The sequence below is a fragment of the Furipterus horrens genome, unplaced genomic scaffold (assembly GCF_987537825.1).
Source record: "Furipterus horrens unplaced genomic scaffold, mFurHor1.1.pri manual_scaffold_5, whole genome shotgun sequence".
Taxonomy (NCBI): Eukaryota; Metazoa; Chordata; class Mammalia; order Chiroptera; family Furipteridae; genus Furipterus; species Furipterus horrens.
The window spans coordinates 69,063,738-69,089,070 of record NW_028327175.1 but is presented as its reverse complement, the minus strand read 5'-3'; the positions used below and the strand labels follow the sequence as shown (position 1 = coordinate 69,089,070).

The window sequence follows — 25,333 nt, the reverse complement described above, 5'->3', positions numbered from 1 at the left end:
CCCCAGTTGGGGGCCCGTGAGAGGCAACCACACAGTGATGTTTCTCTCCCTCTCTTTCTCCTTTCCCCTCTCTCTAAAAATAAATAAATAAACAAACAAACAAATAAATAAATTATAAAAAATTTAATCTGAGGAAGATCATGCATTTCACATTAAAAAAAAAAAAAGAGTAGTCAGTGCTCCTGCTTGCAGGATATACAGCATCAGAGGGTAATGAAAAACTGTTGCCTAATAGAGTAGTAATTATGTATGTATTAATAAAGATTGTCAGATTGGGGGGGGGGATCCACTGTATTACTTATAAGAGGCACTCCTTAAATATGAGGACAAGAAAAGGTGGAAAGTCAAAGGATGGAAAAAGTTGTGGTTTAACAATAGTAATTTTAAGTATAGTATTTTTCAAAGCAAGAGGCATTACTTAGTATAAAGAGAAATCATTTATAATGTCAGAAGAGTCAACTAGCAAGGTAGGTTATACATGTGTATGCTCTCAACAATATGATTTTAAATTATATAAAACTAAAATTGAGTTAATTAGATATTAGTGATATTAGGTTGATTAGATATCCTTATGAAAAAAAGATAAATCTTAACCCCTTCTTCACTACATACACAATACAAATTCTAGATGGATTGTAGATCTAATATGAATAATAAAACAATAAAGCTTTTTAGACCAAGGTATAAGAAAAGACCTTCATAGCCTTAGAAAAGACAAATATTTAAAAAAAATAGGACATAAATCACATAACCATAAATAAGTGGTCTTACATTAAAATTAAGACTTTCTGCTCAAGTGTCAGCATAAAGAGTGAAAATGCAAGCAAGACAATCTTTTTTATAGAAATATTCTATAAAGGATTTATGTGCATATATATATATAATATCAACAATAATAAAAAGGTAAATAATTAATAAAAATGGACAAAAGACTTGAACAAGCATTCTATAAAAGATGCTATCAATTGGCCAGTATTAATATGAAAATGTGCTCACCTTCATCGGTTTTCAGAGAAATGCCACATTGTAATACTATTATTACCCATTCACCAGAATGGGTAAAGAGAGATAGATATTGGCATGAATGTAAAGGGATTGCCATTTTTTGTATTACTGGTGAGAATGTAAATTGGTTTACCATTTTATAAATCTTTTTGGTAGTGTCATAAAAATCTGAATATATACATATCCCCTGACCTAGAAATTTCACTTCTAGTCACACACCCAATATAAGTTCCTCTCTTTAGAATATGCCCAACAGAAATGCACATGTTCACAAAAGGAAATGTACATAAATTTTTAAAATAGCACAATTTACAATATCACAGTGAACAAATAAGTTGTGGTGTAGGCATATACATTACTATTCAGCAGTAAGACATGATCTATTGTTATATACAAAAATCATGGGTGAGTTTTTCAAACATCATGCCAAACAAAAGAAGCCATAATGTATGCATACTTTATGGCCCATATTTTATAAAATTCTTAAGTGCATGGAAGAGCCTGTGGGTCTTCTGGTAATGTTCAGTTTTTGACCTGGGTGGTGGTTACATATATTATGTTCACTTTGAAAATCCATCAATACATACAATTGTGATTTGTGTACTTTTTGCTGTATGAGTAAGATATTTACTATACATAAAAAATTGATTGAAAGTTCTGTGCATTGCAGTTGTATTTTCAACTGTTTTGTTTCCTTTTAGGGTTGTTTTTCAAGGACCCAGGTATCTAATTGTTGAACTCCCAGTATCCAGTATTTTCTTATTGTTTATGAAGCAGTGATTTTCACCTTTTTCATCTTATGGCACACATAAGTTAATTACTAAAATTCTGTAGCATTTCAAAACATACATTTTTGCCAATTTGACAAAACATAGGTATTATTTTGATTCATTCACACTTGATTGCTCTTGTGTTGGCTGTTGTCATTTTTTAAAGTCTGACAATCTAGGAGAAAAGAGGTCAGTGCCCCTGACTAAACAGTCAGGTATTGCATGTTTTAAAAATTTTTGTGGCACACTCGTGTGCCTCTGTATACCAGTTGAAAATTTGCTGGCCTAGGGCAATAAGCCTAACAGCCAATGTTTTCTTACTTGAGTTGGGCTCTCAGTTTTCTGCTTACAAATATGATTGGTTTTTCCAAATCTGCAGTTGTCAAGTTTACGTTGAATAAATCTAGGCTCTCCTTCTTGGTCAATCATACGGCATGTAGGTGAGAATAGGAATTTAAAGGACCAAACATTTTATATAGACTGCCATCCAATCCTCTTGTTTTTAACTCTTTCTCACTGTTTTTTCATTGATACCTATTGCCTTTAACTTCTGTGAATCTGGGGTAAAATGTGTCTTCTCGACTTCCTTACCAGCAGGCTTATTGCTTACCCTCTGAAGTCTCCTGATTCAGTTCCAATTCTCACAGTTTTCTTGATAAATGTTGCCCCTCCTCTGTACTATTTTTCTTTCTAATAAGTGAATTTGTCTGTAAATGTCTACCTTTTAACAAGCATTCATATAATGTTTACTCTGTGACTAGATACTGTTCTAAGCACTTAAAGATTAACTCACTTAATTCTCCTAACAATTTTATGATAGAAGTATCATTATTTATAGATTTTCTTTAGTAGCATCTCATACATTTAGATATTTTATTATTGTTCAGTTCTAAGTATTTCTAATTTTCATAATCACATTTTTATTTAATCCATGAATAACCAAGATTTTTAGTTGCTAAATATATGCTTTTATTTGTCTTTTAAAATAACCTTGTTCAAATAAATTAATATTTTAAATATCTTTAATAGTGTTAGAAGCTAAGTCTGTTTTGAGAAAACTGAGTTAAAATACTATTTTGTTTCTGGATTTTTAATTTTCTTGAAATCTGGGCAGTTTTTAAATAATTTTTTAAATATCATGTTCTATTTTCATGATACATATATTTTCACTACTTCAGTTTTAAACTTTGCTTTTTAAAAATTACCAAATTCAATAATGTCTTTTTAATAGTTTAATTTTATTTATTTAGTACTATTGTGAATTCTAGATTATTTAGTTAATTTTAACTTAGTTGTATTTTGTTTATTACCCTTCTATTTTTTCCTTTTTTATTCCTTACTATCTTGTCTTCTCTCAATCAGCTTATTTTTTATTCATTATATCTTTATTGTTTGGTTTAGGAGATTTTAATTACCCACTGAGTTCACTACTCCTACTTTTCAGAAGCATGTGTGTGTGTGTGTGTGTGCATATGTGTTTGGTCTAGGTTTTTAATTTTTTCTTTTTAAAAACTATAATTAAAATTCTTTTGCAAGCAATATGCTCTTTGGCAGTTCTTGCAATTTTTACTTTAGTTTTGATGTTATGAATTTCCCTAGCATATCCTTATATGCAAGATCGATTTGATTACTGAATTTTTACTCCTCGGTAGTTGAAGTGTACTTTTATTCCCAGGCCTAATGTTTCTTTAATAATGGAACAATTCTCATTGTCAGTTATAATTCTTCAAATATTGTTTTTCTGGTATACCTTTCATTATATTTATCACAACTGCTGTAAAACATTTTGTCAAGCTTTTTATCCTTTTATCACAGTCTTTTAAAACAAAATTTATTTTTTGAATTGTTTTATATTTGCAGAAAAAAATTGCAGATAATGCCAGAGTTTCTATATATGTACACCTAGGTTCCCTTTTGTTAATGTCTTACATTAGTATGATAGATTGCTTGGAATTAATGAACCAATATCATTCTTTTTTTTAAAGTATATTTTATTGATTATGTTGTTACAGTAGTCCCAATTTTTTTCCACGTTTGTTCCCCACTGTCCAGTACCCCACTTCCCTCCAGCAATACCACTCCCCTTAGTTTATGTCTATGGGGCATGCATATAAATTCTTTGCCTTCACCCCTTCCTATATTATTCTTAACTTCCCTCTCACTATTTTTTACCAACCAGTTAGGCTTCTTAATCCCCGCACCATTTCCCCATTTCTCCCTCTTCCCCCTCCCAGCTGATAACCCTCCACATGATCCCCATACCTATGATTCTGTTGCTATTCTGGTTTGCTTAGTTGGATTTTGTTTTTATTTTTTTAGATTCAGTTGTTGACAGTTGTGAGTTTGTTGTAATTTCAATGTTCATAGTTTTGATCTTTTTCTAAAATAAGTCCCTTTAACATTTCATATAATAATGGCTTGCTGATAATGAACTCTTTTAGCTTTACCTTGTCTGGGAAGCACTTCATCTGCCCTTCCATTCTAAATGACAGCTTTGCTGGATAGAGTAGTTTTGGTTGTAGGTCCTTGCTTTTCATCACATTGAATACTGCTTACCAGTCCCTTCTTGCCTGCAAAGTTTCTTTTGAGAAATCAGCTGTTAGTCTTATAGGTACCCCTTTGTAGGTAACTCTCTGCTTTTTTTATTGCTGCCTTTAAGATTCTCTCTTTATCTTTCACCTTTGGTGTTTTAATTATGATGTGTCTTGGTGTGGTCTTCTTTACATTCATCTTATTTGGGACTCTGTGCTTCCTGGACTTGTATGTCTATTTCCTTCACCAAATTTGGGAAGTTTTCCTTTATTATTTTTTCACATAAGCTTTCAATTTCTTGCTTTTCCTCTTCTCCTTCTGGCACCACTATTATTCAGATATTGGCACGTTTAAAGTTGTCCCAGAGGCTTCTAAGCATCTCCTCATTTTTTTCAGTTCTTGCTTCCTCATTCTGTACTGGCTGACTATTCTTTTCTTCCTTATGTTCCAAATCATTGGTTTGAATCCTGGTCTCCTTCCATTCACCATTGGATTTGTGTGAATTTTCCTTCATTTCACTTAGCATAGCCTTCACTTCTTCTTTTATGCATTTGCGGTACCCAAGCTTATCTGTCAAGCCTGTGAACATCTTTATCACCAGTGTTTTAATTCTGTGTCTGTTTGGTTGGCTATCTCCTTGTCACTTAGTTCTCCCACTGGAACCTTGATCTGTTCCCTCTTTTGGGCCATACTTCTCTGTCTTCTCATCTTGATAGGCTCCTATGTTTGTTTGCCTCTGTGTCTTAGGTAGAGCTGTCACACCTGTTATGTTGTAAGGAGTAGAGTCTTAGGTATTCATCAGTACGGGCAACCTGTTTTACCACGTTGTGGTGCTGTATGTGGGGGAGGGGTCAGAGAGGGAACAATGCCACTTGCTCAGCACTCGCCCCTTTTCCAGGCACTTCTCCCACTTTCCTATGGTACTGGCGCCTCTCTAGCTGTTGCCCTGACCATTGTTCCCAGAGTGGGGGATGGTCTGTGGATGTCCTAGGACCATGGAGGACCTTTAAACAAGGGGACTCTGCTGAGAGACCGGCAGTTTCTTCCTCATCCCCAACCCCCACTGGTTTGCACAATCAGAAGCAACGAGGCTTGATTTTCCCTGGTGCTGGGACAGTGAGCTTCGAGGTCTGGTCAGGAGCTGGGAGCACTCCCCAGGTGTGCCTCCCAACTTTTTAAAACATGTAACTGCACTTTCCGCTGGCCTATCGCTGCCTCAGATTCTGCGACCAGCACACCGTGTCCTGTCCGCTCTGGCTCTGCCCCTCCTACATGTCTGGGTGAGTATTCTTTATTTCTTTGTTTGTTGGACTTCCATGCAGCTCGATTTTCTGGAACTTCTGGTCATCTCTAGTTTTGAAGTAGTTATATTCCTTCTTAGTTGTGGAGGGAGACTCAGCGTGTCTGTCCTCACTCTTTTTAAAAAAAAAATTACATACTGGATGAATAACACAATGCCTTCTTCCAATTTATTAATTCACTTTTTAGATGTCTGTAGGCCGGAATTTGAGTTTTTATTTTAACAGTTATAATTTTAAATATCCAGGTTTCATATTTGTTATTACTTTCTCTTATTATTTTATTTTGTATTTTATGGAAGTTACACTTTTATTAATCTTTTTAAGCATTCTAAAATTATTTACTAGTCTATCAGAAAATTCTATGACATAAATTTAATCTGGTGTTAATGGGATTTTTGTTTGTTTTTACCTTATACTTCTCTTTCCATTTTTCTATTTAAATCTACCGTTTCTTTATGTTTGGGGCAGAGTTTACATCAATGTATGAAATCACTGTGCTATCTTCATCTGATTATTTTCTAACTATATTTCTTCCTCTCCTCCTCCTCCTTTCTTTCTTGGGCTTACCTCTCTGTAATCCCTTAGACTTCATAGAGAAAAAAAACAACAACTATGTCTCATCATGGCTATCCTGGAGTCCCATTTTGTTGTGAGATGGTTGATATTGCACATGCATTCACAGAAGCAATGGGTAACTTGTTTTAATTCTTGATAATGAATCATGGTGTGTGATCTTGTCACTATGGGTATGCCTCTTGTCATAAATCATAAATCCAGGTGGCTATCTAATAATAGTTCTCAATAAGACAATTATCATCTTCTAGTTTGCATGGACTAAGTTTGGGGTTTATCTTAGATGTCCTTAATAAGAGCAAAATATATGAGCTCTGCCCAAAAGTCCACTAGGCCTATTGCTTCAGTCTCACCCACAAATTTGTATTAATTGTAAGGTTTAGGGTTGTTGAGTTATTTACAATGCCTTTAAAATTTCCCTGTCTTTGTATTTAAATCTATGTTTACTATATGTTTAGAACAGAGAGGATTGCATCAATGTATGCATTTTCTGTACTATCTTCAGTTGATTATTTGTAATTGTGTTTTCTCTTCCTTTCTTTTAGGACTTGTTATAATTCCAGGAGCTGCACTTGGCCAGCTTCTGGGAGGCATCATTGTTTCCAAGTTACATATGTATTGTGAAGGCGTTATGAGATTTATAATGGTTACATCTGCTATATCACTTATACTCGTTGTTCTTATAATTTTTGTACACTGTGATCCAATATCATTTGCTGGAATCAATGAAGATTATGGCGGGTAAATAGAATTTTGTATATTACACACTTACCTCCAAGTTCAACAATATACTTCTTAGTCAATTAATGATTATTTATCCAGTAACTTTTACATCTTTATCATTCTTGGAACTATTGAACATACAAAAATAGTATAAAATATAGTTTCACCTTTCATATTAAGGACAGAAACATAATAATGATAGCTGTTATATGATTGCTTGTGCATTCATAAAGTATAAAGAAAAAACATATTGAAATGATTAGAACCTAGAAGTAAAATTCTTTACTAAAGTGGCTAACAAAGCAGAGATAGTACTGTCTGTACAAAGCAAGTCTTACTTTGTGTTTCTGAATTGGTATGTCTGCCTTCTTAAAGACATCAAAGAATGAAACTGAAGTACATCTGAAAGTATGCATGAGTAATGTCTCCTTTAAACTGAACACGCAAAAATTCAAAGAACTGGGCAGAGATTGACATTAAATACAGGGGAACAGAACTGGAATTGGAAACCAAAGGACTGAGCAAGTAAAACAAATAAAGAAAGTAAAACTTCTACTTCCAGCTATAATGGAGTAGCTTATGGCAGACCAATGCTCCCACTGAGACAAACTAGAAAAGCTGAATAGAGTTTTAAAAGAGTGTTTAAAGGCTGCTCATACAACTAGGAATTTAAAAGCCAAAATCCTGAGAAAGGCCTACTTTTGAGGGGAGAAACAACCTTCTGCATCCCCCCCCCCCCCACCGAGGATATTAGCTAATTTTGGACATTGGCAAGAAAAGGAGAGTTTGGGCAAAGGATCTGGGCAAAAAGGATCTAGTAAGATGACAAGAAACCAACACAAACTTTTGAGAGACCTATGAATTTAAAGAGACAAAAATTAGAGAATGGGGCAGGACAGAATATCAAAGGAAGAGGGAGGTAAATGAGATAACACTCTTTAGGGTTTTCACTCAATACATTTGCTGAATTAGGAAGCTAAGAGACCAAAATCAAGCAGAATCTTATAAAAAGCAGAGAAAATTTTCAGCAGTATTGTGATGGTCTTTACATAAGAGATTCATAGGCTGGGAAGGTTAGTTAGAATGTGCTAGGGAGAGGAACTTTGGTGAACATATGTTCTTAATATATCTGAAAGGCTAAGACTTAGGAGTGAGGGTCTTTCTTAAGTACTGTTGCCTACCCATGAGTTAATTTGGTCTTTAGTTGGATTGATATGATCAGCCAGAGCTCTATCTAGCAGCAGAAAGAGACACCCAGCACTGCAAACAAAAGATAATATACAGAGCTGCAAATTGTCTTAAGCAAAGATTTGTATTAAAAAAATTACCAGGTGGTCCGAGGACATGGCCAAAAAGCTATGGGACAAAAAAGACAATAGGCTAGATCTATAGGGGATCCTGATATTGAATAACATTGATGAACTCATGGGTCCACTGACTATATATAGTCAGCTGTATATACAGTCAGCACTCTTGTGTCCCTGGGTTTCACATCTGTGGATTCCCAACCTCGAATGGAAAATAGTATTTTTGATTTGCAGTTGGGAATCTACATATACAGAGGGTCACCTTAAGTTTTATGCAGATTTTCCAGTGTGTGTGGGCCTGAGCCTCTAACCATGCCACCCTGTGCTGTTCAAGGGTGAGCAATGTGTGTGTGTGTGTGTTAGGTATATATATAGTTGAGCTATATGTATCTATATCTGTCTATTTACCTATACTACTGCCGCTGTCTATCTATTTACCTGTATATTGCTGCCTGTTTTTGTATGGTGTGTAAACTAAAGAGTGGTTTTAATGTTAGTATAGGTTGTGAAAAACAGCAAAGAAGAGCAGTTCTAGTTTGTACTCTAATATGCAAAGAAAGAACTTTTAAGTCATTACTTCTTACAAGAAGAAAAAAAGTTCCACAAATTACAGATGAACAACTCTTAGATTTTTCAGAGACTTGAGATCACAGGGAAAACTGCTGCCCCCCCTAGAACTGGAGAGATAGGCAAATACAGACAATTGCAATTTCCTGAAAGCAGAAGGTGTCAGTGCTAAACATCTAACACTACTTGAATATTTTGGGATGTGGAGCCTGGACTAACTTGAGAGTTACAAACTCCTGGACACCCAATCTTAGGGAAAATCCCTCTCCACTTTAAGGGCTCATACATCTAGGTGCCCCCACTGGGTTCTCACAAGAAGAAAAAGTCCTCCTACGTTTTGGGCAGGGGGCGACAGAAAGTAACCATTTTGAAATGTGCCGCAGAGAAGTTTGTCCTATGTAACAAAAGCCTGCCTTTTAGGGTAAATACCAGAGTTTCCCCTACCAAACTTTAGAACTGGAGGGAAATTAGACAAGTAAATCCTTCTCTAACCTTCCTGTCTGACCTAAGAGAAAGAAAAAAAAAAAAAAGAAAACCTAAGCAAAACATATGAAATCCACAGTCTAGAGACTCAGGCCCATGAAAAAAATCTTATAAAAGTCTAAGATTTAATCATAAGATTATAGAATACTTTCTCCCTACAATATCAGCACATAAACTCAACATATGTCTTGTATAATGACAGATAATTACAACTGAAAGAGCTACAAGGCACACTCTATTTAATAAAGAGTTTCTAAGGAAACCCAAAGACAATAGGGAAGCCAAAATGAGGATACCACAGAAAAACGAGACCTCTGATACCTACAGTGACAACAAACTTTAAGCACAGCCTAATTCCTAGACAGATAATCATAAAACCTTACAAAAAGGCCTGTCTACCTTATTTCTTATTATCTGATACACTTATTAAAACATTACCAGGCATTCTAAGAGGCAAGAGGAACACAGATTGAAAAGAAAAATAGGCATCAAAACCAGATCAGATATGGCAGATATTTTGGAATGATTAGACCATGAACATAACTACGATTAATATGCTAAAGACTCTAATGGAAAAAGTAATCAGAGAAATGGAAACTCTAAGGAAAAAAAATCAAAATAAATTCTAGAAAACAAAAACACTAAATACTGTAATACAAATGAAGAGTCCCTTTCTTGGGCTCATCAGTAGACTGGACAGGACTAGGAAAATAGCAATGACTTTGAAGATATGTCAATAGAAACTTCTCAAATGGAAAAAAAATAATTAAAAATTTAAAAAATGAACAGAACACCCAAGAACTGTGCATCAATCTCAAGGATTTAACAAATGTGTAAAGGAAACACCAGAAGGAGAAGGAAAGAAAGGAACAGAAGAAATAAGTGAATAATGGCTGAGAATGTTCCAAAATTAATGACAGATACCAAACCACAGATCCTGGAAGATGAGAAAACACCAAAATATAAATATCAAAATAATCTACACCTAGGCATATCATATTTAAACTGCAGAATCAAAAGAAATGAAGACAACATCTTGAAAAACAACAAAATAAATAAAAACTTGCCTATAGAAAATCAAGGATAATTTATAACAGACTTTACAATCATGCAGTCAAGAAGAGAGTGGAACAAAATTATTAAATGGTTGGGGGAACAAAAGCCCTTCAAACTAGGATGCTGTATGCAATAATACTATTCTTCAAAAATTAAGGAAATATAAAAATATTCTCAGGCAAACAACAAATGAGGGAATTGTCACTGGTAAACCTGCCGTGTAAGAAATGTTTAAAGAAGTTCTTCAGAAAAAGAGAAAACTGATGTAAGTCAGAAACTTGGATCCACATAAAGAAATAAGGAGCAAAGAAACAGAGCATTAGATCTATATGAAGGTAAAATATGACCTTTTATTATTCTTATTTTTAGTTGGTGTAATAGATAACTGTTAAAAATAATAATAGCAATAAGGTGTTTAGTCATGCTAGTTTATGGATAGTGAAATGAGTGACAGGAATCTTATGAAAGAGAGGGAGGAATTGGGAATACTCTAGGATACCTGCTCTATCCACAACATGGAATAGTGTTATTTGAAAATAGATTTAAATTACTTGTAAATGTATATTGGGAAATCTAGGGAAATCACTCAAATATTTAAAAAAAAGTATAATTGCTATGCTAACAGAGGAGAAAAGATGGACTCTTATAAAATACTGCATTAAAACTTAAGAAGGCAGAAAAAGAGGGAAATATGGAAGCATGAAAGAAAACAAGAAAGGATGAAAAACCAATTTGATGACATTTAATTTTTCATAGTAGTTTCTTATAACATATCTTTTGGTTGTATGAGTTGTGATCAGTCTCCTTGTTCATTCAATTTCTTTAAAAAAAAAAAGATTTTATTTATTTTTAGAGAGAGGGGAAGGGAGGAAAAAAACGAGGGAGAGAAACATCAGTGTGTGGCTGCCTCTTGTGTGCCCCCAACTGGGGACCTGGCCTGCAAGCCAGGCATATGCCCTGACTGGTAATCGAACTGGCAACCCTTTGGTTTGCAGTCCAGCACACAATCCATTGAGCCACACCAGCCAGGGCTAATTTCTTTTTTAACTTTATTGTTATTGTTGGCACTATTACAGATGTTCTCATTTCCCCACCTTTGCTCACCTCCACCCAGCCTCCCTCTTTTTTTTTCTTGGCAAGCCTAGCTAAAGGTTTTTCTAATTTGTTTACCATTTCAAAAAACTAGCTTAGTTTTATTGATCTTTTCTATTTTATTAGTCTCTTTTATTTATATTCACTCTGATCTTTAGTTCCTTCCTTCTGCTAACTTCAGGCTTAGTTTGCTCTTCCTTTTCTAGTTCTTTGAGGTGTAAATTTAGGTTGTTTGCTTGAGATCTATCTTTCTTCTCAATGTAAGCATTTATTGCTCTGAACTTGTCTTTAGAATTGTCTTTGCTGCATCCTATAGGTTTTGGTTCATTATATTTCCATTTTTATTTATCTCAAGGTATTTTTTTTTTATTTTTTAATGACCCGTTGGTTGTTCAGTAGCATGCTGTTTAATCATCGCATATTTGTGAATTTTTTATTTTTCTTGTAATTAATTGATTTCTAATTTCGTACCATTGTGGTTGGAAAAGATGTTTGATATAATTCCAATCTTAAATTTATCAAAACTTGTATTGTTGTTTAATATATTATCTATCCTGGAGACTGTTTCATGTGCACTCAAGAAGAATATATATTTTGCTGTGTTGGAAGAAATATACTGTAAATGTTAAGTACATCTAGTATAATATATAGTTTAAATTTAAAATAGTTTTTAAAATAAATTTTATGAATTTTTTGTGGAAAATTTATTCATTGCTGAAATTGGAGTATTGAAGTTTTCTAGTTATTGTATTACTGTTCATCTCTTAAAGTTTGTTAATATTTGCTTTACGTATTTAAGTGCCCCTATGTTGAGTGCATACTTACAAATGTTATGTTCTCTTTTTGAATTGATCCCTTTTCATAAAAATATTATGTCCTTTGTTTCTTATTACAGTCTCTGTCTTAAAGTCAATTTTGTCTGATAAAAGTATAGCTACTCAAACTTTCTTTTGGTTTCTGTTGCATGGAGTATCTTTTTTCATCCCTTCACTTATAGTCTTTGCGTGTCCTTACATCTGAAATGAATCTCTTGTTTGCAGCATGTAGATGGCTGCTGTTGTTTTTTAAAATATATTCATATCTTCCACATGTTTTGATTGGAAATTCTTCCCATTTACATTTAAAGCAATTATTGATAGATATGCACTTACTACTATTTTGTTTATTGTTTTCTGGCTATTTTGTAGTTTCTGTGTTCCTTTGCTCTTCCTTTGTGATTGGATTATTTTCTTTTTTTTTAAGTATATTTTATTGATTATGTTGTTACAGTAGTTTCATTTTTCCCCCTTTGCTTCTCTCTCCCCAGTACCCCGCTTCCCTCCAGCAATCCCACCCCCCCTTAGTTCATGTCTATGTGTTGTGCATATAAATTCTTTGGCTTCACCCTTTCCTATATTATTCTTAACTTCTCCCTGTCTATTTTGAACCAATGACTTATGCTTCTTAATCCCTGCACCATATCCCCATTTCTCTCCCCCCTCCTCCCTGCTGATAACCCTCCAAATGATCCCCATACCTATGATTCTGTTCCTATTCTGGTTTGCTTAGTTGGGTTTTGTTTTTATTTTTTAGATTCAGTTGTTGATAGTTGTGAGTTTGTTGTCATTTCAGTGTTCATAGTTTTGATCTTCTTTTTCTTAAGTAAGTCCCTTTGGCATTTCATATAATAATGGCTTGGTGAGGATGAGCTCCTTTAGCTTCACCTTGTCAGGAAAGCACTTCATCTGCCCTTCCATTCCAAATGATAGCCTTGCTGGATAGAGTGGTCCCGGATTCAGGTTGCCTTTCATCACATTGAATACTGCGTGCCAGTCCCTTCCTGCCTGCAAAGTGTCCTCTGAGAAATCAGCTGATAGTCCTATAGGTACTCCTTTGTAGGCAACTCTTTGCCTCTCTCTTGCTGCCCCCAGGACTCTCTCTTTATCTTTCACCTTTGGGGTCTCAATCATGATGCATCCTGGTGTGGTCCCCTCTGGGTCCAGCTTGCCTGGGACCCTCCGTGCTTCCCAGACCTGTATGCCCATTTCCTTCACAAAATTTGGGAAGTTTTCCTTGGTTTTTTCAATTTTTGCTTCATCATTCTGCACTGGTTGACTGATTTTTTCTTCCTTATGTTCCAAATCATTTATATGAACCCTGGTTTCCTTCCCTTCACCATTGTTTTTTGTGTGGATTTCCTTCACTTCACTTAGCATAGCCTTCACTTCTTCTCTTATGCATTTGCCATATTCAGGCATATCTGTCAAGTCTGTGAGCATCTTTATCACCATTATTTTGGATTCTGCATCTATTAGGTTGTCTATCTCCTCATCTGTTAGGTTGGCTATCTCCTCGTCGCTTAGTTCTCCCACTGGAAACTTGATCCATTCCCCCTTTTGGGCCATAATTCTCTGTCTCCTTATTCTGACCGGATCTTGTCCCAGATTTGTTTGCCTCCACGTCCCAGGTAGAGCTGTCTCTCCTGTTACATTGTAAGGGGCAGAGCCTTAGGGATTCATCAGTACAGGGTGACCTGTTTCACCACATTGTGGCGCTGTATGTGGGGGAGAGGTCCGAGAGGGAACAATGCTGCCTGCTCAGCACTCGCCCCTTTTCCAGACACCTCTCCCACTTCCGCACTGGACTGGCACCCCTCTAGCTGCTGCCCTGGCCTCCATTCCCAGATTGGGTGGGTCTGCGGACTTTCTAGGACTGTGGAGGCCCTTTAAACAAGCGGACTCTGCTGAGAAACTGGCAGTTTCCTTCTCCACCCCAAGCCCCACTTGTCTGCACCGTCAGCTGCTACGTCTGATGAGTAGCTGGGAATGCTCCCCAGGTGTCCCTCCTGACTTTTAAATGTGTGACTATGCTTTCTGCCAGCCTGCCATTGTCATAGCTGCTGCCGCCACCACATCGCGTCCTTTCCGCCCTGGCTCTGCCCCTCCTACCTGTCTGAAAGAGTATTTCTTCTTTATATTCTTGTTTTTTGGACTTCCATGCAATTTGACTTTCTGGAACTTCTTGTTGTTTCTAGTTTTGAAGTAGTTGTATTCCTTCGTAGTTGTGGAGGGAGATGCAGCGTGTCTGTCTGTGCCTCCATCTTGGCTGGAAGTCGCTTCTTTTCTTTATCAGTATAATTTGATTCCCTTGTCATTATCTTTTATGTATTTACTATAGGTTTTTGCTTTGTGGTTATTATAAGGCTTACATAAAGATCTTAGATTTATATGAGTAAATAACAACTTAACCTGAAATGCATACGAAAGCTCTACATTTTTACCCTCCCCCCACATTTTGTTTTTGATGTTACAGTTACATATTTTTACCTTGTATGACTATCAACATTAACAAATTATTGTAATTATATTTATTTTAATAACTATATTAACTAGATGCACCTTATCTGTAGCTATATCCTTACCTACAATTATAATAACTAGATTAATTTTGTTATTCAGCTAGGGCAGTGCTCTTTGTTATCTCTCAAACCTTTGTGATTGTGCATGCCATCTTCTCTGCTTTTAGTGGCTCCCGGTGGTTGAGAGTGTGCTGAGACCTGTCAGTGTCCTAAAGGAGAATATTGCAATCAGCATCTAATGCAGGCTAACTGGAAGCTGGACCCTTAGGCACTAGAAAGTATGTAGCTAGGACCCTTCTATGGAAAAACTGGGATATGGGCTTTTCTGCCTGCTTCCTCTGTACTGGGCTGTAGGGGCTGCTCCTGTGCTTTTTGATGACTTCTTTGTTTCCCAGCCCTACAGGACAAATAAGTGCAAGCCGCATTGTCTATCAGAGTCAGGAATCTAAATGCCCATCCTTTAGGCAGCTGCTGCAAAAGCTGTGGGTACCTGCATGTGTGTAGGCTCCTTCCAGGGAGATATCAACAATTTGGAGCAGGCTTGAGTGATGAGGTGGAGATAGAGTCTAAAGACTTTCTTGGTCTCCCAGAGGATTGCAGTCAGCCCCTAGATGCCTGCAAAATTAGGACCCTTATTCTTAGGCAGTATCTTGTAAAGTATGCAAATAGGCCTCTTTCAGGGAAATTTTGAGAGATGGGCTATTTTTTCCTGTTACTTCTGTGCTGAGCTTTGGGGGTGTGACCACAGTGAGTCCTAGAGAGCCCGTTAGGAGCTGTTTCTCTGTTTATTATAGTAGTCTTGTGAGTCTCCTGAACACAAGCCCCATTGGCTTTCAGAGCTCCATATTTAGGAAGCCTGTTCCTCAAGTGTGAGTTTTAAAAGTTGGTACACTAGATATGAGCTCCAAATTCTTTGCTCCTTAAAGGGGAAGTTGGGAGTTGGAAGCTTCTTCCCAATTACAGGCACTGTGCTGCGGGTAGTGTTTTTCTATCAATTTCAATGTGGGTGATGTGGATATTTTCTCATTTGTGCAATATATAGGAGTCATTCAGCTAGTTCCTGGATTTCTTTCAGAGGGAATTTCACCATGTGTAGCCATAGATTCAGTTTTTTCATGGGAGGAGGTCAGTTCAGGAGGCTCCTATGTCACCATTTTGGATTATGATGAGGGTAGTCTTCTAAAAATGGTGCTGAAGTAACTGAAAATATACATGCAAAAAAAAAAAAAAAAAGATCGGGAGGAGGAAAGAAGGAAGAATCTGAACACAGAATTTAAACCTTCCACAAAATATTAACTCAAAGCAGGTCATAGACATAAAAGTAAAACATAAGATAAAATCTAAGGAACCTTGGATTTGGTGATAACATTTAAAATACAACACCAAAAGAAGATGCATGAAAGAAAATATGTTGGACTTTATTAAAATTAAAACCTTTCTCTGTGAAAGACAGTTAATAGAATTAAAAGATGAGTGACAAGCTGGTAGAATATATGAGGTCTGTCCAGAAGGTAACCAGCCATGTAATTGAAAAATAGAGACATTTATGGAAGAAGATACAAGGTATGAGAAACATTGTACATAGGACAATGATACCCCAGCCCCTTCAAAGTAGGCATGTTGGGACCTCACCCAGTTCTCCCAGTCCCCGTCAGCTGCCCTGTCATATTTTCCTGAATCTCATTGAGGGTCTAAATTTTTTTTCCTTTCAAAGGTAATTTTAGTTTTGGGAAAAGCCAGCAGTTGCAGGGCACCAAATCTGGGCTGTAAGAGGGCTGAGTCACCTGGGTGATTTCATGTTTTGACAAAAAACTCTGCACAAGACCTGAGGTGTAAGCAGGCTCATTGTGATGATGAAACTTCCAGTCAACAGTTGCCGATAACTGTGGCCTTCTGAATCACCCCAACAGTTTCCACAGAGGAATGTTCAAGCTTAACACAAACTCTGATGCAGAGTCGTTGCTCTGTTGCTCAGTCATTTTGAATGTGATAGCCACACAGTACACATGCTCACTCAATGGCATCTACTGCCCCCACTAACTAGTACAGTGAAGTCATCATTGTTCATGCATGCACATTTCAGTCCACTCTCCTTGGCTGCCATGTTATATTGATGTTGCACAAACTTTTCTCATTATATTAACAAAGGTTGGACTTAATCTGGACAGACCTCATATATCTGATAGAATACATAACCAAAATATTCAAAGAACTTTTAAAACTCATTAATTTGCAACTAAATAACCCAACTAAGAATAGTCAAAAGGTCTGAACAGATACATCACTAAAGAAGATACATAGATTGTGATAAGCATATGAAAATATGCCCAGTATAGTATGATATTAGGGAATTTCAAATTAAAACAATGAGATACCATAGCACACCTATTAGAATGGCTAAAATTTTAAAAACTGCCAAAACAAAATGCTAGTGAATATATAGAACAGCAAGTACTCTTATTTACTGCTACTGGTAAGTGACTTTGGCAATTTCTTACATAGCTAAACATAGTCTTGCTATTAGGCATCTACCCAAATGAGTTGAAAACATGTGTTCATGCAAAACAAGTTTTAATAGAAGCCTCATTCATAATTGCTGAACACTGGAAGCAACCAATATGCCCTTTAATAGGTGAATGGATAAACCATAGTATATTCATATATGGACTATTATAAAGTGATAAAAAGAAATGAGCTCTCAAGCTACAAAAAGACATGGAAGAACTTTAAATATATATTGCTAAGTGCAAGAAGTCAGTATGAAAGCCTACATAATGCATGAGTCCCACTATATGACATTCTGGAAAAGGAAAAACATACCATACCATAAAGCAATGTATTAATAGGTGAAACTGTAGGGTGAGAAGTATATGGTAATTCTATATTCTCAAATATTCTGATCTAAAAAATAAAGTTTACTATTCATAAAAGGATTAAGAATATACAACAGAAATTACAATGTTTGTAAAGCCTAAAATATTTACTATCAGGCCCATTACAGAAAATATTCATTGATCCCTAGTCTAAAGCTATTTATGTGAAGGGAGCAATTTTCATATTGGATAAAAAAATTAGCCCCAACTAAATTTAGTCTGCATGAAACCTACAACAAAACAAAAAATGTCATATATAGCTTAAAAGTAACAAAGAAAAGTTATAACATACAAACATTAAACAAAAGAAAGCCAGAAGGTGTATATTAATATCAAACTTCAGAACCAAGAAAATTACAGGGATAAAGAGACATTGCAAAATGTCAAATTGGTCAATTTACCAAGAAGAACAAACAGTTCTACTTAGTAATGCAGCTAACAAAAGAGCCTCAAAATATAAGAAGGAAAAACTAGTACAACCAGAAGGGAAAGAAGACAGATCCAGGAGTACACTTGAAAACTTGAACACTACCCACTCAAGAGAGAGTAAAGAAATACCAAATAACACAGCCAACCAACTTGAACTAATTGGTATCTATGGAACTTTCCAGTCATTAATAGCAGAAAAGATATTGTTTTTGAGTACAAATGGAAGATTCAGCAAAATATGTAGACCATTTTTTAAGACCGTAAAACAAACCTTGAAAGGTTAAAATAAGTGAAACTATACAGAATGTGCTTTTTATCACACTGAAATAAAACTATAGTCAATAGTAAAAAGAAAATGGAAAAATCTCCAAACACTTGGAAACTAAGTAACATGCTTCCAAATAAGCCATTGTTCAAAGAGGAAGTCTGAGGACAAATTAAGGATCTGAATGAAAATGAAAATACCACATATCACAATTGTGGGGTACAACTAAAACAGTATTTAGAAATTTGTAGTACTAACAACATACAGTAAAAGATAAGAAAAGTCTCAAATCTATAAACTTCCACTTCAAGAATTTAGAGAAGAGCAAAATAAGCCCAAAGGAGGCAGAAGGAAGCAAATAATAAAGATACAACTAAAAATTAATGAGAGAAAACCTTGGTTCTTTGAAAGATCAATAAAATTGACACATCACTAGCAAGACTGAAAAAGACAAACAATGGAGCAAAGAACATAGCTTAAACATTATCAGGAATGAAACAGGCAATAACACTATCTCCTTCAATATTTAAGGGATAATAAAGAAGGAATTATTCCAAACAACGCCACACAGATAACTTTGACTGTTAATAGGGACTAATCCTTGAAAAGCACAAACTGGAAAAAAAAAAACACCCAATCTGAAGTAGATAACTTGAATACCTACAAAAGAAACTATTTGAAAAATTGAATCCACAGTTTATAAATGCCCCCTAAAACATCTTCTGGCCCTGATGACTTCACTGGAGAATTCTACCAAATATTTAAAGAAGTAACAGTGATTCTACACTATATTCTTTAAGAAGTAGAAGAGGAGAGGATACTCACTAACTCATTTTTTTAAGGCCAATATTACTCTGATAGCAAAACTGAAGACAATGCAAAACAATGGATATTATGACTAATATATCTCATAAACTTAGCTTAGATGCAATAGCTTCAGGTAAAACGTTAGCAAATTGAATCCGACAATGTATTAAAAACTGTCTTTTTGGTGCCTACCATTTATCACATTTTCTGTTTGGGGCTCATTCAAGTGCACATGTGAGTCAGGGCTTTCCTCCCTCTAAATTAATCAAAGGAAAATAAATACTACTTTTCTCATTTTCCTGACATCAATAAGGATATGACAGGCTCAGCTGATTGGACTGCTCCCTCAAGATTTTGATTTTTGAGAAAGCAACACAAAAGCTCTTGGTCAGTCAGAAATTACCTGAAGCAGCCAATGCAAAGCTTAGAGTCCTGCAAATGCATCAGGTCCTGGTGGTATGAGGGGTGGCGGAGGGGGGCATCTTGCCAAGATTAGTCTGATGATGTAATCTTGCTAAACTTTTGGGGACATTTTGGTGGTTTTTAGAATCTATTTCTCTAGGCTTCTTACTGATTCTGTGAATTCCTAGACATTCAGTATATTTATTCACTTTGATTATGCAGGCTTAGTTTTTGCTGTCTCTATTGATTCAAATATATAGTTTATAAATACAAAATAGTCTTAAAATGATTTTGAAATATAACCACTTTTTCAAATGATAAATGGTGTAAAGCAAGACCCTTTGATTCCATTCTAAATTTATATTTATAAATTGTCCTAGACTTTAATGTACAACCAAAATAGGATGATAGATTCCCCCCCCCATCAAAATGAACCAAAAATTTGTCAACAATTGAAACAGTGAGTTTTCAAGACATAGAAATCAGTCAATTAGGGATAGTGATACACGAGAGATGGGCAACATTCAAGGTAAACCCTACAGTTTTTCCAACATACTGCCTTAAGAGAATTTTGCAGTCCTGTCACTAAGATTGGGAAGTGTTAGATTCTGGCAGACTCCCTGAGTTGAGGTGATGAGCTGAGAGTCCAGAGAGCCTAATATAGCTAGAATTCATAGGACAGTGCATCAGAGAACATATCTTCAGAGGATCCTTCTCAAATACACAGCAGACTACAAATTAACATATGTGTGAGGAAAGTACTTGGGTTTAAATCTACCAAAAGAATTTGAAGAAACAGTGCCCACCACTCACATAGGACTAGGAATAATAGCTGTTCTCACCAGTCCAAGGAGAAAACTTTAAAATTCACAGAGTACAAAGTATATTGAAGGATCTTACCTCACTAGTGGGTAATATTGGCTCTAAACTGAGCACTACTCTGGTTCTACCTATCAAATCTCAGAGGCAAGACCAAGAAAGATAAAAGTGTTTCCAAGCAAATTAACTGCATTCCGGAACAAAGCCTAAAGATATTCATAAAAAAATACAAAAATATCTAATATTCAAAATGGTGAGATTTATAAGGCCAATATACAATAAAAATTTATAAGGAATTAAAAGAACCAGAAAAATACCATAATGAGGAGTTAAGTTAATTGATAAAAAACTGGCCCATAAATGACACATGTTAAAATTACCAGAGAAGGACCTTAACACAGTTGGTATACCAGTATACCATATGTTCAAAAAGTTAAGTAGAAATATTTTTTAAAACCAAAATTTTGCATATAGAAATGAGAATTAGATTGAGAAAAATACTCTGTATGAGATTGTGATAAATTAGATATTATAGAAGATACTCTCTATGAGATTATGATAAATTAGACATTGCACAAGATTAGTGGATATGAAATCAATACCAATAAAAAACTTCCAAGAGGAAACACAGAGAGAAAAGAGAATTAATAAAAATGAATGAAGCATCAGTGAGTTGGATACCTTCAGCTGGCCAACTATATGTGTAGCTGGAGTTCCCAAAAAGGGGGGCTTAGGGGAAGAAAATACTTGAAAAAATTATGTCCAGAATTAAAAAATTTCATGTAAACTATAAATCTACAGACTTGAAAAAAATCCCAGAAAACCTTCACTATAAGAAACAAGAAGAATATTACATCATGCTTCATAATAACCAAATTGCTTAACATAAGTGTAAAGGGAAAATCTTAAAAGCGGAAAGAAGTGAACTAAATCCTTTATATACAAAGAGCCACAGATAAGGCTAACATTAGATTTTTACATCAGAAACAATCCAGTTAAGAAGACAGTCAAACAATACTTTTAATGTATTTTAAAAAAGTCAAGATGTAAGTCTATATTGAGCCAGAATATCAGTCAAAAATGGAAAAATAATTTTATACATAAAAATGTAAATAATATTGAAGGTTAAAGGATTTCTTTCAGCATGAAATAAAATAATACTAGGTAAAAATATTAACTATGCAAAGCAAAGAAGAGCAAAGGAAATGATAACTATATAGGTAAATACTTTTTCTTATTTAAATTTCTTTATGCAATTTTAAAAAACAAATTAACATACATCTGGGTTTACATGAAGGTTCTATGTTCGTAGACTGTTAAATTAAAGCTGTATAGTGTAAATTTTGAAGCAATCACTAAAAAAAATGAGCTAATAAGCCAGCACAGGAGTTAAAATATAGCTTTATAAAATATCTATTTAATCTCAACTGAAGCAGAAAAAAGAAAAAGAACAAAGACGAGACAAGACAATTAGAAAACAAAAAGAGGATAGATTCAAACCTAATCATATTGTTAATCACTTAAATATAAATGGTTGTAATATCTCAATAAGGCAGGGAATCTCCAACTTGATTTTTCTTAATAATTAATAAAAGTAGTTCAAAATTAACCAGTGATGATACAAAAGACTTGAATAACACTGCCAACTTGACTAAATTGACATTTGTAGAAATTTTTCACCTAACAAAGCAAAGTACACATTTTCTTTTCAAGTCATGAAACACCAAAGTAGGTCATATTCTGTAAAACAAGTTTCAGTAAAGTTAAAGGATCAAATCATATAATAGAATTAAATTTCTGACCACGATGAAATTAAATTAGAAATAAATTAATAAAAAAATTTTTGGAAAACCCCCAAATATCTGGAAACTGAATAACAAACTTCTAAGTAACCTGTGGGTCAAAGAATTTTTTAAAAGGGGGATTGGAAAGTATTTTGGGGTGAATAAAAATGAAAACATGCATAATAAAATTTGTGAAATTCTGCTAAAGTAGTATTTAGGGGATAATGTATAGCATTATAAGCCTGTATTAAAAAAAGAAAAAAAGTCTTAAACCAGTCATATTTGCTTCTACCTTAAGGGACTGGAAACATTTAAGCAGATTGATCCCACAGAAGTAAAACAAATGAAATTGAGATCAGAACAGAAATCAGTAAAGTTGAGATGAAAAAAACAATGAAGAAAATCAATAAAACCACAGGTGGTATTTTGAGTAGATTGATAAAATTGCTAAACTTCTAGAAGGAGAAATTACCAATATCAGATTTAGAAATTTGATGTGATATAGTATAGTTTAAAAGTATAATAGGATAATAACATGAACAACTTTATGTTCATAAATTTGAAAACTTTCATGAAATTGACAAATCCTTTGAAAGATACAAACATAAAAAGAAATATGTAATTTATATATTTAGTAAATAAATTTGTAGTTAAAATTTTCTGACAAAAACAAACAAACAAAAAACAATAACTCAGGACCTAAATGGTTGCCTAGGAGAATGCTACAAAACATTTTTAAAATTCTGATTAAAAAAAAATTCTTCAAGAAAATTGAAAAGGAATGGATACTTTCCAACTCATTCTAAGAAACTTGCTTATCTTGCTATCAAGCCAGACAAAGACATTGTAAGAAAAAAAAACAAACTATGGACCTATATTTCTCATGAGCATAGTTGCAAAAATTCTTGACAAAATCTTAGTAAATTAAACCCAATACTATGTTAAAAAGAGAATAAATTATGATCAAGCAAGATTTATCACAGAGATGCAAGGCTGGTGTAATATTTACAAACTAGTAGAATCCACCATATCAACAAACTAAAAAAAACAAAAACAAAAAACTCAGTAGATGCCAAAAGAGCACTTAATAAAGTACAACATTTATTCCTGATAATCAAGGAAACTAGGTATAGAAGAGAATCTAACTAAATATAAAACTAACATCATACTTAGCCATTATTATGTATTAAATGTGTGTTTTTCCTCCTCCCACATAATTCATGTGTTGAAGCCCTAATCCCCAATGCAATAGTATTAAGAGGCATAACCTATAGGAGATAATTACATTTCAATGAGGACAGGTGGTTAGATTCCATAATGATGGGATTAGTGACCTTAGAAAAAAAGAGACCAAAGCCTTCCCTCTATTTGCCATGTGAGGATACAGTGAGAAAGTGGTGGTTTTCAATTCAGGGAGAAAGCCCACACCAGACACTGAAGCTGTCTGTACCTTAAGCTGGGACTTAGCTTCCAGAACTGTGAGAAATAATGACTGTTGTTTAAGCCACTCAGATGATTATATTTTATTATAGTAAGCTGAGCAGACTAAAACAATGATGGACCACTGAATGACCAGGAATACAATAAAGATGCTTGATTTGAAGACTTCTATATTGACATAGTACTGGAGGCTCTCGCCATAAGTATAAGAAAAATAAATAAAAGTCATTACATAAGAAAAGTGTTTATTTGAAGGCAGTTTATTTGAATGAGTTTAGCAAGTTTGTAGAATATAAGATCAACATACAAGAATCTATGATATTATGGAACCTAATGAACAAAACAAACAAGCAAAATAGAACAGAGGCATGAAAACAAAGAACAAACTTTCAGTGACCAGAGGTGAGGGGGAGGGAGGTAATGGGGGAAAGAAGGGAAAAGGTATAGTCAAGAAACATGCATAAGTGACCCATGGACATGGACAACATGGTGGGATTGACTGTAGGAGGGTGGGTGGATAGGGCAGGGGAGAGCAACAGAAGGAAAACTGGGACAATTTTGGGGGCAAAAATAAATATCTATTGTTATAACAACACCAAAAAATGAAATCTATGGTATTTCTATTTACTATCTACAAATTAGCAGAAATTAATATTAAGAATCATCAAGAAAAAATATTTTGGAATAAAAGATCAATATACAGGAATATATGATATTTTCATGTACTACTTGCAAACAACTATAAATTTATAATAAGCAAATATATTAGCATCCATATCAAGAAAAATAAATGCTTAATGATAAGTATGACAAAAGATGCTCAACATCTTTAGTCATTAGGGAAATTCATATTAAAAGCCACAATATGAAATTACTATATCCCTGTTAGAATGTCTAAAATTAAAAAGACTGACCATACCAAGTGTTGTGAGGAATGCAGAAAGCAACTGAAACTCTTATATGAGGTCTGTATGGAAAAAGTCCAGCCATTGTTAATATAAGAATGTTTGCATGACACTGATGTAACCTGGCAGCTATGGAGAGTAGACTGGAATGCACATGTGTGAAAAATGGTGACTTCACTGTACCAGTCAGTGGGAGTGGTAGATGCCGTTGAATGAGCATGTGTACTGTGTGGCTGTGGCATTCAAAATGAGCAACAAATCTGTCTCAAATTTTGCTTTAAGCTTGGCCATTCCTCTGCAGAATCTGTTTAGATGATTCAGAAGACTTTTGGGGATGATGTAATGAGTTCAGTGCAAATAAAAGTGTGGCACAAATGCTTCAAAAATGTTCAAGAATGTGTTGAAAGTGATCCACATTGTGAAAGACCTGCAACAAGCAGAACACCTGAGAATGGTGAATGTGTATGGGCTGCTATTAACAAAGATCAGCGACTGACAGTCAAGACCTAGAAGCTGATCTGGGGATCCCCAAAACTGTGCCTGAGATTTTGATACAGGATCTTGGCATGAAACATGTGGCAAAATTTCTTCTGTGACTTCTGCTACCAGAGCAGAAGAAACACCATGCTGCAGTTGTTAATGACTTGATTCAAACTGCTGCCAATGAACATATTTATTTAAGAAGGTCATAACCAGAGATGAATAGTTAATCTATGGCCATGATCTGGAAATGAAGGCCCAGTTGTCCCAATGGAAGTTGCCTGGTTCTCCACGCCGGAATAAGACGCGGCAAAGTTGCAGCAAGATCTATAACATGTTAACTGTGTTTTTTGATTGGGAAGGTATTGCCCATCCTGAGTATG

The 25,333-nt window shown here is 34.9% G+C and overlaps 1 protein-coding gene across 1 annotated transcript in view; it reads left to right on the top strand.

The window, feature by feature from the left end:
• SLCO6A1 (solute carrier organic anion transporter family member 6A1) overlaps positions 1-25,333 on the top strand; it is a 100,667-nt gene that overhangs the window by 35,397 nt on the left and 39,937 nt on the right. Inside the window, exon 8 of the mRNA XM_090279323.1 lies at positions 6,727-6,922. Within this exon, the coding sequence (XP_090135449.1) occupies positions 6,727-6,922 (196 nt within the window). The remainder of the gene's footprint in view (positions 1-6,726; positions 6,923-25,333) is intronic.